The sequence below is a fragment of the Myodes glareolus genome, chromosome 10, assembly GCF_982192425.1.
Source record: "Myodes glareolus chromosome 10, mMyoGla1.1, whole genome shotgun sequence".
In the NCBI taxonomy this organism is placed as follows: Eukaryota; Metazoa; Chordata; class Mammalia; order Rodentia; family Cricetidae; genus Myodes; species Myodes glareolus.
Window position 1 is genome coordinate 87,821,655 of NC_142035.1, and position 17,246 is coordinate 87,838,900.

Genomic DNA, 17,246 nt, shown 5'->3' on the forward strand with positions numbered 1-17,246 from the left:
CTGCATCAACCTGCTAAGTGCTGCTATTCCAGGAATACACTGCTATGCCTATCTGAGTCTTCTGGAGAACTGATGTGATAGCTCTGTGGTTAAAAGCACTTGCTCTTGCAGAGAATTCAGATTCCATTCCCAGTACCCACATGGTGCCTCACTCACAACCATCTGTGACCCCCAACTCCAGGGGGACCTTATCCCTTCTCCTAAACTCTGTAGGCACCAGGAACACATGTGCTACACATACATAAATACAGGCAAAACAGACATATACATTTTTTAAAATCTAAAAAAATGGTTTTAAAAAAATGATACTTGGGAGCTGGAGAGATGGCTCAGTGGTTAAGAGCTCTGGCTGCTCTTCCAGAGGATCCAGGTTCAATTCCCAGGAACCACATGGCAGCTCACAACTGTCTGTAACTCCAGTCCCAGGGAATCTGAAACCTTCAAACCAATGCACATAAAATAAAGTTAAATAAATTAAAAAAAAAAACCCTTGCTTAAGAGCCTCCAACAAGAGGCTCAAATAAAGGTATCTGTTGCCAAGCCGGATGAGTTCCGTCTCCGGGATCCACTAGTGGAAGGAGAGAACTGACCCCGGCAAGTCGTCTTCTGACCTCCACATGCATGATGTGGTGCGTGTGCACACATGCACATACATACATACACACAAAATAAAAGAATTGAAATATTAAATATATGCATATATACACACACTGCTCTGTTGGCTGAGTGGTGGTGGTGCACGCCTTCAATCCCCACACTCAGGAGGCAAATGCAGGAGGATCTCTGAGAGGTCAAGGCCAGCCTGACCCTGATCTACAAGAGCTAGTTCCAGGGCAGCTGGGGCTACACAGAGAAACCCTGTCTCGAAAAACAAACAACAAACACCTCACTGCTCTACCACTGGGCTAACCTTAGCTCGTATTCTTAGTCGTCTCTTAAGGCTCTTCGTATGATTAGGGAGCATCATGTGGAGGAACCCACATTTCCAGGAGGGGTGCAGGCGTCAAATCCCTCGGGTCAGTGTTTCTTGAGGTGTGCAGAGTGCTTTGGGAAAATTTCTCACTCCCTGTCTGTCACCACTTTTGCCTGCACCACCAGACTGGAGCAAGATGCTTACAGATAAGAGCCCTTATCTGCTGCCCCAGGGAGCAAAGGGCCTTGAAGCTAAGTGTGGGACTCCAAGGTTTCACCAGTGAAGTCTCAGTTTTTGTTTGTTTGTTTTGCTTTTGTTTTTGTTTGTTTTGCTTTTGTTTTTGTTTTTTTATTTGTTTGTTATGTTTTTTTTTTCCGAGACAGGGTTTCTCTGTAGCTTTGGAGCCTGTCCTGGAACTAGCTCTTGTAGAATAGGCTGGCCTCGAACTCACGGGGGATCTCTGTGAGTTTAAGACCAGGACAATCAGGACTATTTCACAGAAACTCTGTCTCAAACAAGAACAAAAAGTGTGTGTGGAGGGGGGGGGATGTTAGTTTCCTCACCCTAGAGCTGACAGAAGCTCAACGGCCAGCACTTTCGGATCACGGCTCACTCAGATCACTAAGACTTAAGCCTCCCTGGCACAGAGGGTCTTTCAATATGATCCCTGCCCCTGATTAACAGCCCAGGACTTGTTTTCCTATATGCGTCCATGGTCACTATGTCTCCGGGGTCCAGCTTTGGATACAAGTCCTCTGGACAAGTGCACAGGGAGCACACCCTGCACCCGGCACACACAAACTCTTGAATGAGACTCTGCGCTGGGAGAATAGCTGAGAATAATTTTACTTGTCTTTGGTAGGCTAGTGGGTGGGGGAGGTAGGGAGAGGAAGAGCCTTAAAAAGAGCATTCAATATACAAAGATGTACCGACGCCAGACTCCCAAGGAAGCACCGTGGCCATTAAGCCAGGCTGACCCTCGGGTGGGGTCCGAGGCCCAGGCGGCCATTGGGCCGGGCTAGAGTCCTGGTGGGAGGCGAAGCGGGGCGGGACGGGCCAGGCCGGGCGTGGGAGGGCGAGGCCGGGCCCCTAGTCCTGCCTCGGCCCTGGGAATGTCCTCCCTGTGTCCGGGCCCGGCGAGGGGTTAATGCTGTGGCCGGCGGGGGCCGGGGGCCTGGCGGGCTCTGCGGGCGATCAGTGCGGCGGGAGGCGCCGCTCAGCCAGGCCTCCGCGGCCTAGCACCTCGCCGCTGAACTGGTAGGTGAGCTTCTTCTTGACTTTCTTCACTTCGCCGGTCTTGCCGTAGTTGCGCAGCGCGCGCGCCATCTTCTGGTAGGTCATCTTCTTGCGGTTGCCCTTCTGGATGCCCCAGCGGTGCGCCAGCGCCTCCTTGTGCTTGGATGAGAACTGGAAGGTGCCCTTGTCCTTGTCCACCCACCAGATGCTGTCCTTCATGTCGCCGCTGCGCAGCAAGTCGAGCAGGAACTGGTACAGGCGAATCTTCTTCTTGCTGCCTGTGGGAGAGGGACACTCAGGCGGGGTGCGGACGGGAACCCTCCCAGCAGTTGCTCCTGACTGTGGTAGGTGCAAACACACACGTACCCTACAAGTCGTGGTACCTACACGTCAATGTATCCATCCATATATATCTACATCTACTCTCACACATCCACATGCCTATCCTCACGCCCTCACATACAGGCACTCACACATTCACAAACAGTCACACACGATATCTCACACACTCACAGTCCATCACACGCTCATAGGGCCCCCTCACACACACAAGCCTTCACACACTCACAGTCCATCACACGCTCATAGGGCCCCCTCACACACACAAGCCTTCACACACTCACAGTCCATCACACGCTCATAGGGCCCCCTCACACACACAAGCCTTCACACACTCACAGCACCTTATACACACCCACAGACCTTCACACAATCATAGGCCCTCACATACACACAAGTAGTCACACACTCAGACCGTCACAGTCACATGCTCACAAATCCAACACTCACATCAGGCCTTCACATACACACACATAGTCTCTCTTCACACACTCATATACCTTCACACACACACAGACCTTCACACACTTCAGGAGATGACTGTTTACTCACAACACAGACTGAGAGTCTTACACAGTGGAGAATCACACACTCATACTCAGCTCTGAGACACAGCTACTGGGCCAGTTGGCCTTGGCTGGGATTTGCAAGGGTTGTAAATGCAGCTAGGATCGGCTGGATCAGGAGACAGATCCTACCTGTCTCCCCATGCAGAAGACCAGGCCCAGGTTCCAAGCCATCAGCCTCCCCATCGGACACCTCCAATGGGGGGCTCTGCCTCTCACCCTCCTCCTCATCTGAGCTCTGCTGGCGGGCTGGGGACAAGGACTGGTAAGGGAAGCACATCCGGGGCACGTAGGAAACCTGCAAAGGGAAGGAAGGAAGGAAGGGGCAGAAGTCAATAAGGGGTAGCCCAGGGCTGCAACAGGGGTCGACTGGGTGAGAGCGGGAGTGTGGGAGAGCGGCCAGCAGGGCCAGGAAGACTGAGAAGGGAACACTAGCGGTCAGGGATGTGGTCATGGTGCAATGGTTTCTAGTTACTGAGCCTACCACCCTTCCCAATGCGGCCTCTGGTATGGCAAGGGGCCATCTAGCTTGGCAATGAACTAGGAATGGAGGGGATGTGCAGGGAGCAGTGACTTGGTTTTAAGAAAGTGAATGGGGCCGGGCGGTGGAGCTCCATGCCTTTAATCCCAGAACTCAGGAGGCAGAGGCAGGCAGATCTCTGTGAGTTCAAAGCCAGCCTGGTCTACAGAGTGAGTTCCAGGACAGCCAGGGCTGTTACACAGAGAAACCCTGTCTCGAAGAGGAAAAAAAATGTGAGTGGGACTTAATAAGGGGATGATGAGCTAATGAGAGGGCAGTGGAGGGCAGTGAAGGGTGGCAGAGGCCACTGGTTGGGGTCAGGGTCCCAGGAGCAGAGAAGGGTCAGTCACAAAGATCAGTGAGGAGCCATGGGATCTGCAGAGGCTGATCCAGTGATTCAGTGACTCGGGCCCACAAACAGGGATGGGTGGGAAAGAATGGCTGAGGCTAGGGGGTCAATGAGGTCTGTCCATCTTCTGTGAGATAAAGATGTGGGTTCATAAGGTCAATCAGGAGGTCAGCAGAGCCGTTGGGGTACCAGCTGCCGTTGGCTCTGGGGAGCAGGAAGCCGCGTTGAGTAAGAGCCTGTGTCCGCTTCCTGCTACGCTTCCATACCTCACCACAGGCCTGGAGGTCAGCACGCACCTGGTGGCTGAGGCTGGCATGGGGTGGCGCCATGGGGGTATCGAGGACATGCATCTGCTCCAGCTCCATGTGACGGTAGAGCTGCTGCAGCTGCGGGGCCTGCACACTCTGCAGCTCCGTGAAGTGATTCTCAGGGAAGCTCTCGAATTCGCTGTGTACATGGTGTGTGGGGAAATCCCAGTAATGATCTGCGGGGACAGCCAGGGAGGAGGGGTGAGCCAGGGTGCCAGGGCAGGACACAATAACACAAAACAACCATTGAGACTGAGCCAAACGTTTACATTAATCAGCTCCTAGAATTTCAGGTGCTACACTGTTACTTTATAGCAAGGACTCCGGCTTAGAGCGGTTTCCTAGAACATGCCAAGATTAAAGTCCTCAACAGCGGTGGAGCCTGGTCCTGGGTCTCCAGTCATGCCTGGTGTTGTTCTCAGCAGCCATTCTGTCCTGGGACTGGACCCAGGGACGCACAGGCTTATTCTGAGCCTAAGCTGAATCCTGGCTTTGCTATGTATTGGTTGTGTGACCTCAGCACATGCCTTGGACTCTCTGGCCTCAATGGAGCCACCTATAAAATAGGTGACATTGTTATTGGGAAAATACAAATGAGCTCACATTCACAAGGGCTTCTAGACCTAGAGCAGGCGTTGGAAAAGCCAACTCCTTTCCCTTCCTCTGTGACCTTCCAGACTCCTGACTACCTAAAGTCACAAGCATTGGTCCTTGTCACATGATCAGAGTATGACTGCAAAGTCACAGAGCTGACATTTCTCACAGCTAGAGTTTGCCCAAACCTATGGGCGCTGCTTCTGTAAAGCCACAGCCTGGGGTAGCCACACCCAGGTTCCTGGGAGACTGAAGGAACAGATTTCCCCAGAAAGCCCCTGTGGGTGTCTGGTGCCTGGAGCAGTGTGTACTAGCCAGCTCCTGGAAGCTGTCCTCAGACTTCTACATACATGCTGTCGCACGTTCACATACATATATAAAAAATAAATTTAAGAAGAAGAAAGAAGAAAATGAGAACATGGTGTGAAGAGAGGGATTTCCTTCTGTGACCTGAAGAAGGAGTGTGGAAGGTGCCGGACCAGGGCGAGTCCACCAATAGCCAGGACATGTGCATAAGCATGCCTTCATCTTCTTCTTCTCTCCCACAAATACATCCTTATTCACACATCCCCTAAACAATGACATGCTTTCCAGCTATGTACTAGGTATCACAGGACTCTTTTTTTAATTGCATTATTTATTTGGGGGGCAAATACGTTGTACCTGTGTGGAGGTCAGAGGACAGCTTCCAGGAGTTGGCTCCCTCCTTCCACCACAGGGGTCCCAAGAATCAAACTCAAGTTGGGAGCAGTGAGTGCCTTTACCTGCTGAGCAATTTCACCCATCCTTCTTGTTTTTGTTTGTTTTTGTTTTGTTTTGTTTTGTTTTTGAGACAGGGTGTCACCCAGGCTGAGTCTGAACTGTGACCATTCAGACTTATCCTTCTGGGGTTCAGGATTACAAACCTGGCCATTTCTCATCCAGGCCAGTGCTGCTGTGCTGTGACCCTAGAATTTTTTTTTCTGACCCTCTTAAGAGGTAATTTCCGACTTAAGAGGTCGTTACTAAGACCTTGTTCCTGTGTGAATCTTTTGAGTTAGGCAGCAGGACCCACCTCTAGGAGACTGTGACACAGAGAAGAAAAACACATGCATTCAAACCCTGCTGCATGGGTGGGCCTCAGCTTCCTCATCTGAATGGGGCTAATAATTTATAGCCATCTTATCCATATACTGTGAGTTATGGATAAACGAGTTATCTGATGCCCGTGGAGTGCTTAGAATGAAACCTGGCACAAAGGAGTAGCCTTCACTCTCATAACGGTCTACTCTAAAGAGCCCGTGTTAGCACATCCGTAATCTCAATAATCAGAAAGTAGAGGAAAGAAGACCAAAGGAAAGCCGGGCATAGTGGCATATGCCTTTGATCCCAGTACTCCTGAGGCAGAGGCAGAGGCAAACTGGCCTCTGTGAGTTCAAGACCACTTTCATCTGCATGTCGAGTTCCAGGTCATATCTGAGGCCTGTGTCCGGAGAAAAAGCCCAGTGGTCAAGAGCACTTGCTGCTACTCTTTCAGAGAATGGGGAGTTGAGCTCCCAGGGCCCACATGACAACTCACAAGCTCCTCAACACCCTCTTCTGGATTCCTAAAGCATGACTTCACACACACACACACACACACACACACACACACACACACACCAGAGACAGAGCATAGAGACATAAATTTAAAAATGACAAAATATTTTTTAAAGTTTGAGGCCATCTTGGCAAAAAAAAAAAGATATTTTCTCAAAACAAAAATGAAAAGGCTAGGATTATAGCACGTGGTGGGCACTGCCTGCCACGCACAAAGTCCTGGTTCAAGACCTAGGACCGAAAACAAAGGTCAATAAACCCGAAAGGACAGAGTGGGGCTCTGAGAATTGGGTTGCAGACCTGACTTCCTCTTGGTGGTCACCTTTAGCACCTTCCTGGCCATTGCCACTCACCTTTCCCCGCTCGTCTCCCAGCCCATTCTGGCTCCAAGGACGGAGCCCTGAGTGTTTGCTCCAGGTGTGGGCTGAAAGGTTCTGGCCTCGCTTTCCAGGCACACCACAGCTCTGCTAGCTCACTGTGCTATTTGAAGCCAAAGCTTCTGTGGATAACAGGAGTGTGAAGTACTGCAGGAAGCATGTGAGCCCATTCCCTATTCTCAGTCTCCTCAAGGTGATAGCCGGACTCCCTGAGCTACAGCATTTCAAAACCTCACCTTTCCCCTTGATTTGGGTGCCCAAGCAATTATGTAACCAACAGTCTGGTAGGCAAACTCATTCCAAATATAAGGTCCCAGAGAAAACATTCAAGCAATCATTCAGAGAACAAAGGTTTCTGGCCTTCTGAACCTCATTTCTTGTGTCTCTTTTTATAGCCCAGAACTTACCAATTTAAAGGATAGCCTTTAATTTATGGTGATCCTCTTGCTTTATTTCAGATTTGAATCATCATACTTGACTCTAGACAATTCTCTCTCTCTCTCTCTCTCTCTCTCTCTCTCTCTCTCTCTCTCTCTAAAACAGAGTCTCATTTAGCACAGGCTAACCTCAGAGCTGCCATATAGCAGAGAATGACCTTGAAGCCTTGAACCTCCTGCGTCTGTATCCCAAGTGCCAGAATTATCAGCCTGTGCCACCACACCTGCCTTGGACAGCTCTCCGTGAGAGCAGGACTCAGCTTGGTTTTATACCTTTATTGTGCCACCTGGCCTTCTGTCTGGAGGCTGCCGAAGACCTTGTTAGCAAACTCTCAGTTCTTCAGAGACTATCATCAAGTCCTTTGCATATCTGGTGACTTAGGCATCCACCACACCGAAGCTCTCAGTGCTTGATAGGATTGCTGATGCTAACTTCCAGTGGATCAGGCATCATGCTAAGACCGTAACCCATTTTATCTCTTTAAACCCGTACTCTGAGGCGGCAGCAGCCAGAGTAGGTCCTTCCTTTTGACAGTTAAGGAAGCTGTGACTCAAAAGGTTAAGTCCTGCATTTAATTCAGCACTTGAGAGGCAGAGGCAGGCAGATCTCTGTGAGTTTGAGGCCAGCCTGGTCTACAGAGGGAGTTCCAGGGAAGCCAGGACTACAGACAGAAATCTTATCTCAAAATTAAAAAAAAAAAAGAAGGAAGAAAGAAAGGTTAAATCCTTTGTCTACAGTAGCCGCTGGTAGTGTAGTGTCATGACCCAAACCCACCTTTGCATATTTCCAGGGGTTGAATTCTTACTATACTGTGCTAGCTCTGGGGTGAGAGCGCCCACTCTCTTCCAAAGGTCCTGAGTTCAGTTCCCGGCACCCATGTCAGGCAGGTCAGAACAACCTATAACTTGAGATCCAAGGGATCTAACACTCCTGGCCTCTAAGGACACCTGCATACACACGTGTCTCCACAGAATTACAAAAAATAAAAACAAAGCTTTATGAAAGAGGCCATCAGAGCCTGCCTGAGCTCTATAGGACGTTCAAGGCTGGCCTAAGCTATAAGAAACAAAACACAAATCAACAAATATCGCAGATGAGAAATCAAGAAAGGAGCGCCCCACCCCAAAATGCTTCTTAGGAAAGGACTATCACTGCCAGCCTGTAGATTTGGAGGCCCAGAGAGCAGAAGGCTCTATGTATCCTGGTTATTGGTGTTTTAATTATTCCCCTGATACAAAGATTAATCTGGCAGCTCCTACACCCTATTCACCCCACAGCATCTGGCCTTGATGTATTTATTAGATGGAAAAGCAAATGGGAGGTGAGTGGAAGGTTTGGGGTAGAGGGAAGGATGGCTGCAAAGAAGGGGAGTGGTTGGTTAGAGGGCTGTATGAATAAACTCCAGCCCCACCACTCCTGTTTTCTAAAAAACCAATAGTAACAACAGGAAATGACAAGTGCTACTAAAACATGGCTACTTGTGCCTTGTAGCTGGGATTGTAAAGCTGCTGCTGCCGTTATGATAACAGGGCAGTTCCTTAAAGAAAAAGAGGCGCTCAGGAGATGGCTCAGCGGTTAGGAGCACTCACTGCTCTTCCAGAGGACCCGAGCCGGTAACTCCAGCTCCAGGGGATTCGATGCCTTTGACACCTCATGCGCCTGTACTCACATTCAGACGCATATACACACGCCTACTACACACAACTAAAATATAATAAAACAGCCTGGGGTATAGTGCAGAGAAAGGTGGATCTCTATGAGTGTGAACCCAGTCAGGTCTACATGGTGAGTTCCAAGTCAGCAGGGCTGCAAAATGAGATCGTCTCAAAAATAAAACATACATACACTAAAGAAAGAACTATCATAGAACACAGTGAGTCACCAAGTCCATTTGTGAGTGTGCGTCCAGATGAATATGTCAGAGCCTTAATCATGATCTAAACGTACAGTCATAGCAGTGTTATTCATCATAGCCAGAAAGTAGAAACAAGAGAAGCATCCTTCAACAGATGAGCCATTAAGCAAAATGTAGTGGTCTAGGTGGTGGGCACAGCTGACTTCCAAAATGTACTGCACTCATACAGTGGGATATTATTCAACCTTTAAAAAGAGAGAAATTCTGGTATGTGCTACAACATGGGTGAATCTTGAGGACATTCTGACAGTCATAATAAGTTATTATGAAAGGAAAGTCACAGCATGATTCCACTTAGTAGAGTCACTAAAGTCATAAAATCCATAGAGATAGAAAGTAGGGCAGAGCAGTGGTGACGCAGGCCTCCAATCCCAGCACGAGGGAGGCAGAGGCAGGCAGAGCTCTGGATTACAGAGCGAGTTCTAGGACAGCCAGAGCTACACAGAGAAACTCCATCTTGAAAATCCAAATGAAAACAAGAAGAAAAGGCAGGAAGGCAGGAAGGCAGGCTGACAGATTGGGGATGGGGAGGTGTTTAATGGGCACAGGGCTTCAGTTTGGCAAAATGCGTTCAAAAGATAATGGTGCTGGATACATAACGATGTGAATATTGTTTTGTTTTGTTTTGTGTGAGGCAGGACTTACATAGACATTGACCCTGAGCTCCTGATCCTCTGCCTTTGGTCTTTTGAGTGCTGGAACTACGGGCATGAGCCACTGTGCCCAGCTGCCCAGTCTTTGTGCATGTGCTCTATTAGTACCCATTTATACCCTTGAATGATTCAGACGGTGACTTGACAATGACACTTGCCAACCACACTGATTGCCTGAGTTTGATACCCAGGACCCACATGATGAAAGAAGAGAACTGATTCTGACCTACATGCTGTGGTACATGCATGTTCACACACGTGTGCTAGGTAGGTAAGTAGATGACAGATAGATAGATAGATAGATAGATAGATAGATAGATAGATAGATAGATAGGTAGATAGATAGATAGGTAGATAGGTAGATAGGTAGATAGATGGATAATAGATAGATATAATTTTAAAAGACTAGGATGGTAAATTTTATACTATCTGTATACTTGTCATACCTGTAAAACCTCTCCTGAATATGTCTAACCCTTTTGTTTGTTTCAGTGTGTGTATGTGTGTGTGTGTGTGTGTGTGTGTGTGTGTGCAGATGAGTGTGCACATGCAGAAGCCGGAGGAGGTCTTCAAGGATCTTTTTCTATCACTCTACACCGTTTTTTCTTTGAATCAGAGACTCTCCCTGGACGTGGTGGTGCACACTTTTAATCCTAACACTTTAGAGGAAGCAGGCAGATCTCTGTGAGTGCAAGACCAGCCTGGTCTACACAATGAGTTCAAGGCCAGCCAAGGCTACAAAGTGAGACTCTACCTCAGTAGAAGGAGAAGGAGGAGAAGGAGTGAAAAAGAAAAAGAGAATCTCTCACTGACTCTCCCGTTCGCCCATTTTGACTAGGCTGGTTGACCAGGGATCTCTCAGGCTCTGACCCCACTGCTAGAGTTACAGTCATTGGTAGCTATGCCTGGCTTTTTATGTGGGCACTGGGGATTACAGCTTAGGTCCTTATGCTTGCATAGCAAGCAGTCTTGCCTACCGAGCCATCTCCCCAGCCTAATATCTATTCCTTTTGTCTCTATCGCCACTAGCCCGAGCCTCCACTGTGTCTTGCATCAGGAAGATGCGAGAGCAATGTCTGTTTTTATAAGTGCCCTTCACCCAGATCCTATCCTTGTCTCCCTTCCATCTGCGGCCTACCCAGAAGTCAGTGGGACCATTTTAGATTGTTGAGTGTGGTGGTGCCTCCCCTTCTACCTCCTTGGAGCTGTGTGTGTGTGTAGGGGGTGACTGGTGTGAGGTTAGCCTGAGGGTATGGTGAGATCCAAGGAGGAGAGAAAGAAGAGGTAGGGAAAGGGATGGAGGGAGATAAGGGGAGAAGGGGAGAAAAGAAAAAGGACTTTCAGAGAGACAAAACTGTAGAAAAATAAAATAAAATAAAATAAAAATCTCGATTATAGCTGGGCATGGTAGCACACACCATTAATCCCAGCACTCAGGAGGCAGAGATAGGTGGATCTCTGAGTTCAAAACCAGCCTGGTCTACAAAGCAAGTACTAGGACAGCCAGAGATATACAGAGAAACCTTTTCTTGAGGACTGGAGAGATGGCTTAGAGGTTAAGACCATTCGCTGCTCTTCCAGAGGTCCTGAGTTTAATTCCCAGAAACCACATGGTGGCTCACAACCATCTGTAATGAGATCAGGTGCCCTCCTCTGGTGTGCAGGCAGACATGGAGGCAGAATGTTATATACATAATAAATAAATCTTTAAAAAGAAAGAAAGAAAGAAACCCTGCCTTGAAAAACAAAAACAAACAAATCTAGAACATAAAAAAGAGGACCCCATGGAACATAAGACATCATAAGAAAAACTGTAGTAACCAAAAGAGAAATGTTTTCAAATTTCTAACAGAAAAAAAGATTTTTTTTCACCCTGAAGTTTGATATAGCCAAACTGCTGCTTACCAGGTGAGAGCATGGAAGAGACAGGGAGGGAGGTGACACCAGCGCTCAGCTGCACCTCACCTCCCAAGGCCTGGCCTGGGCTGCGTGCAGACAGTGGTTCACTCTGTCCTTACAGTAGTCTTGAAAAGGGAGTGTCCTTATGGAAAGGCTTAGACACAGACATAGCCACCTGGGCTCTTACTGCCTCACAACAGTACCCTGAGGAGCATGGAGGGAGCTCTTATTGCCTCACAACAGTACCCTGAGGAGCATGGGGGAAAAGTAAAAGCCGGCAATCAGAGGACGGCTGTGGCTCAGCCACATGGCATAGTCACGTGATCATAACGATGGGCACTTCTGTTCAAGTGGGTTACCATGTGAGAAGCCTGCAGAAATGTGAGCATGCAGTGTGCATGGCTGTGGCCAAATGTTCCTCTAAAGCAGACAAGCGATAAAGTCCCTCTTCAGAGCCTGCGTGCGCGTGTTACACGTCTCAAACTGGAAGACCAAGCTGATTCATCTCTGCTCAACAGCTAAGGCTCTCAGCAAAATTCAGTGTCCATGGGGCTGGGAGATGGCTCAGTGGGTAAAGCCATAGGCGCCCAGCCATGGGCACGCTGACTCAACTCCTAGTATCCACGTAAATTCTAGTGAAACCCCAGTGCTCCAGAGCAAGCTGACTAGACATACCGGTGGTGTCAGATTCACAGAAAGACAGATGCACCACAAAGTTTCTGCAAAATAGACAGTGCCATCAGCAGTGGGGAGATGGGAGAGAGAAGGCTTTGCTTGCTATGCTGTATTTCTTACACCGGCAATGAGAACTTGTTGTTTTAAGATTTAGCTGTATTTATTTTATGTGCATGAGTGCATGTCAATACACCATGTGCATATGTGGTGCTCAAGAGTTACTAACAGGGGCTGGAGAGATGACTCAGAGGTTAAGAGCACTCACTGCTCTTCCAGAGGTTCTGAGTTCAATTCCCAGCAACCACATAGTGACTCACAACCATCTGTAATGAGATCTGGTGCCCTCTTCTGGTGTGCGGGCATACACGGAGGCAGAATGTTGTATACATAATAAATAAATAAATAAATAAATAAATAAATAAATAAATAGAGTTACTAACAGGTGTGAGCCTCCTTATGGGAGCAGCCAGTGCTCGTAGCCGCTGTACCGTCTCTGCAGCCCCTGAGGTCTTGTCATGTTAATGGTTAAAAATTAAGTATTTAAAATGTATTTTAAGGCTGGCAGGATGGCTCCAACAAGTTGTTCTCTGACCTACAAATACACACATGTGCACACAAAGTAAATATAAAAATAGTAGTGTATTTATATTCACACCACATATACGGTTATTCAGACCATGTAATTCCCTGTTGAGAATTCCTGCATAGGGTTATTGTAGCTTCCTGCGGGAGGGCTGACCTAGCAAGTGTGAAGACCAGGATACACCTCGTTCTCCTCCATAGCCTTCAAACCCTGTCTGATCTGTCCCTCAATGGCCACTTTGAATTCCCTTTGTCCTCTGCTGAAGGCTTCTTGCTCTTGAATTTGTCATTCTCTGCCCCCACCCACCTCACATGCATGGTCCCTGCTCTTCACTCAGATTTCAGCTCAGCCGCCCCCCCTCTCTAAGCAGGGCTTCCGCACAGTGATGAGTGGAGAAGGAGACACGGAAACTGAGAAGGAAGTATCTGGAAGAATGGATGGGGTAGGGTGGGTGATGAATGGCTGTCACCCAGGCCAGTAAACAATGATCTAACTGACCTGCCACAGAGACCTCCGTCCTGTTCCCAGTCCCCCAGCTCAGTGGTTCTCAACCTGTGGGTTGTGACCCCTCAGGGGGCAAATATCAGATATCATGTATATCAGGTACTTACATTACAGTTCATGACAGTATCAAAATTACAGCTGTGAAGTAGCAACAGAATCATTTTTATGGTCAAGGGGGTCACCACAGCATGAGGAACTGCATTAGGAAGGTGAGAACCACTGAGGGCCTAGCGGCTTGCTTGGGGTACAGCCATGCTAACATCTGCTGAGCCTCCCCCAGTCCTGTTCTCAGCATGGCACATACAACCTCATAGAGGACACAGCCACCTCATGGGCCTGTTCCACTTCCAAGGTGCTTCCATTACTTCAGTCTTGCAGACAAGGAAGAGGCACCCAGAGGTTCTCGCGCTGTCCTGCAGCAGCACAGCTGATGAGTCAGAGGAGTTGGGACTGAAGCCACGCCCACCCGTGTCCACCCGTGTCCACCCGTGTCCACCCGTGCCTTCCCACTGACATCGCTTTCTGAAGTGTTGGTGCAGCAGGCAGCGGAAGGATGTGAGGGACAGAAGACTTTCCTTTAGCCTTCTAATAGTAACTTCCGGTAAATATCAAGGACAGCACCATTATTACTCAGAGGGTAATGATGGCAGAGGTTGGGAATAGACAGGGATACCCAGAGACACTAGGGGAGAGTCTGAAGGAATTCTGGGCTCCTACCTTAAGTAGAAGTCCAAGATGACAACCAAGAGTCATTCCTAATGCCCAGCCCCAGATACAAAGAACTAACTGGGACGCTGAGTCAGAAAAACCCAGGCTTCCTGTGAAGCTCACTCCATTGTCCCAGCCCCAGACCCATTTGCTTTCTAGATATTTGGGCAGCAAAACCTAAGTGGCCAAAGACTTGAAGGAAATGCCTCCAAACCCAGTGACCTGTACATGGGATTAGGCCAAGGAGAAGCTGCCCTGGTGAGAAAGGGGCTTAGAGGCCTGCTGTGCTTGCCAGTCCAGGACCTCCAGGGGGCGCCCTCCTCATGCCAAAGGGACCTTGCTTGGTCCTTCAGCGAGCCCTGGAGGGTGGATGTGGTGTCAGTGTTACTCAGACCTGGTTCTTAATCTAGGTGAGGGGAACAAGTAGGGATAAGGTAGGGTGAGAAATCCTACCTATGTTATCTGGATTTCACCCAGGGAGTGCGTATTTCTTAAACACTTTGAATACATTTAAGAACAAAAGAGGGCGTTTGAAAGCCTTTCTAGAACTGGAGTCTGAAAGAAGCCTGTGCCTTGAAGTTGATATACCTCCCCCTAGGGTACACTTTCAGGAAGATTTCGTGCCACCGGACGCCAGAAGAAGGTGTTCTCACGGTTTGGCGTCCAAATGGAAACGCCCTGTGTGACAGCCTTGGGTGTGGCTGTCAGACGTGAGGCCTCCTCCAGCTGAGTCCCCAGGGGAAGGCCTTCTGGAGAAACCCCAGTCCAGTCTGGAACAACATGACTATACTTCTTAGAACCCAGATTCATCTCTGGTAACCTGGAGTCTCCTTGCCCAGGGTCCAGTCCCTAAGAGTCAGACCCCTTTCCCCATAACTTGCTGCAGAGCAAGGCTGGGTTTGGGGTGGACAGTTGGGGCCAGGCCTCCTCCCCACCTCCAACAGACTCTGGGGCCTTGGTGTCTGCTCTACAAGGGATGGTTAGAGACTTTCCCTTGGCACAGTGGGGGTCTGAAGAGATGGTTCTCATGATCTGGCATCTAGCAGAAGAGATAAAAATGTTGCTAAGCCTCTTACGAACAGAATTACCAAGCCCCAAATCTCAGTAGTGGCAACTGAGAAGGGCCACTGGCTACACAGTAAGGCTGGGAGGCTCACTGAAGGGAGTTTTGGGGCTGGAGAGATGGCTCAGCAGTTTAGAGCACTGACTGCTCTTCCAGAGGTCCTAAGTTCAATTCCCAGCAACCACATGGTGGCTCACAACCACCTGAAATAAGATCTGGTGCCAACTTCTGGCCTGCATGGACACATGCAGGCAGAACATTGTATATATGATAAATAAATAGGGCGGTGGTGGTGTACACCTTTGATCCCAGCACTCAGGAGGCAGAAGATCTCTGTGAGTTCAAGGCCAGCCTGGGCTACAAGAGCTAGTTCCAGGACAGGCTCTAAAGCTACAGATAAACCCTGTCTTAAAAAAAAAAAAAAGACACATAATAAATAAATCTTTAAAAAAAAAAAAAGGCCCTCTGTCCCTTGGCTCCCCAGACCTACCTGGGTGACCTTTGTACAAATAAATCATCATGACAGTCATGACAGTCATCCTGACCATCCTGTGCCTGCCTAGGGCTGGACTGACGGAGGCTAACAGGGAGGGAGGAGTGGGCTGGGCAGACTGCAGCAGAGGGACACAGCGTCGTGTGGGAGAGTGTGCAGGTGGAGACGGTCTGTGTGAGCGAACTGACGGCTGGAATGTGATGTGAGCGTGTGACAGAGAGGAGAGGAAGCGGTGGAATGAGTGGTCAGGAAAAAGAAGCAGGCGTGGGGTCGGGCCGACTGCCTGACCAGCATCCACTGGCCTAGTCAGCTTACCCAAGCTCCCTACATAGCTCACTAATTAAAAAGTCCCCATGTAGATGGGGTCCCAGTGCTTTAGAGGACGTGGACCTAAGACCCCACCCCTAACCCAGAAGCTATGTCCAGTTAACAACTTAGCTTTCTCCAGTGGAGCCTCACTAGGGCAGGTCCCATGCCCAGCAGCAGATGCCAACCCAAAGCAAACTCAGTGGTGTCTTCGCAGGGTTTGTCTCGCCGCGCTTTGTCTGAACACTTTCTTTTTAACCTTATAGTTTTGTCTTTTTATGGGACATCTGTGTTTGTCTCTGTTTTTTTTGTTTGTTTGTTTGTTTTGGGTTTGGTTTGGTTTTTCTTTTTCTGGTTTTGGTTTTGGTTTTGGGTTTTGGGTTTTCGAGACAGGATTTCTCTGTAGCTTTGGAGCCTGTCCTGGAACTAGCTCTTGTAGACCAGGCTGGTCTCAAACTTACAGAGATCCGCCTGCCTCTGCCTCCCGAGTGCCACCACTGGCAGGCTTTATTTTATTTTTTGAATGCCTATTTGTTTTCTAATGAGAGAGAGAAAGAGAAGGTACAGATTTGGATGATGGGAAGGTGGGGAGGGTTAAAGAAGGGGAAACCATAATTAGAATATATTGTATGAAAATAATCTATTTTTTAAGAAGCCCTAAGGATCAGACAAGGTAAATGAGAAACTAAATTTGCCCTTGACACAGGAAAGATGCTCAAAGATAAGGGTTGGGGCAAAAGTTGTGGGAGACAGGGATGAGGTAGCACCTTTATCTTATTCTCAAGGAGCCTTAGGGGTCTGTATCTGTCTCCAGCCCCGGGCCCAGTCCAGGCTGTGAGAAGGTCAGGCGGACAGTGTACTCACCACTATGGCTGTCTCCATCGCTGCCCATAAAGGCATAGTAGTCTTGTGTTTGGCGTGAGTAGAGTTCAGAATCATAAGTAACCAGTTCGTCCGATGGCTGCTGAGAGAGGAAGGTATCAGAGCCTGAACTGTTGAGGAGACTCCAGCAAGATTTTCAGCGAAGTGTGAGGTCGGCAACCTTCCCGGAGGCACCTGGAGCAGCCCAGCCTTTACTTAGAATCCAGAGTGCCCGGGGATGCAGGGGTGAGGCAATGATGGGAGGTTCAGGAAAGGGTGGTGGTAGGGCAGCAATGGGGCAGAGAAGTCAGAGGTCAGGAGGACCAGGGTTGAGAAGAGGGTGCAGCCCCTTCCTCTCTTCTGCTCAA

General features: G+C 48.8%; 1 protein-coding gene across 3 annotated transcripts in view; it reads right to left on the minus strand.

Moving 5' to 3' along the window:
• Positions 1 to 1,735: 1,735 nt before the first annotated feature.
• Positions 1,736 to 17,246, minus strand: part of Spi1 (Spi-1 proto-oncogene) — a 31,762-nt gene continuing 16,251 nt past the window's right edge. For 2 of the 3 annotated variants that reach the window (XM_048428412.3, XM_048428411.3), the window contains exons 2-5: positions 16,882 to 16,978; positions 4,220 to 4,407; positions 3,187 to 3,352; positions 1,736 to 2,427 (exon numbers count right to left, since the gene is read on the minus strand). In XM_048428412.3, the coding sequence (XP_048284369.1) occupies positions 2,108 to 2,427; positions 3,187 to 3,352; positions 4,220 to 4,407; positions 16,882 to 16,909 (702 nt within the window). In that variant the 5' untranslated portion in view covers positions 16,910 to 16,978 and the 3' untranslated portion in view covers positions 1,736 to 2,107. Of the gene's footprint in view, positions 2,428 to 3,186; positions 3,353 to 4,219; positions 4,408 to 16,881; positions 16,982 to 17,246 lie in introns of all 3 variants that reach the window. The other variant, XM_048428410.3, reaches the window with a different exon arrangement.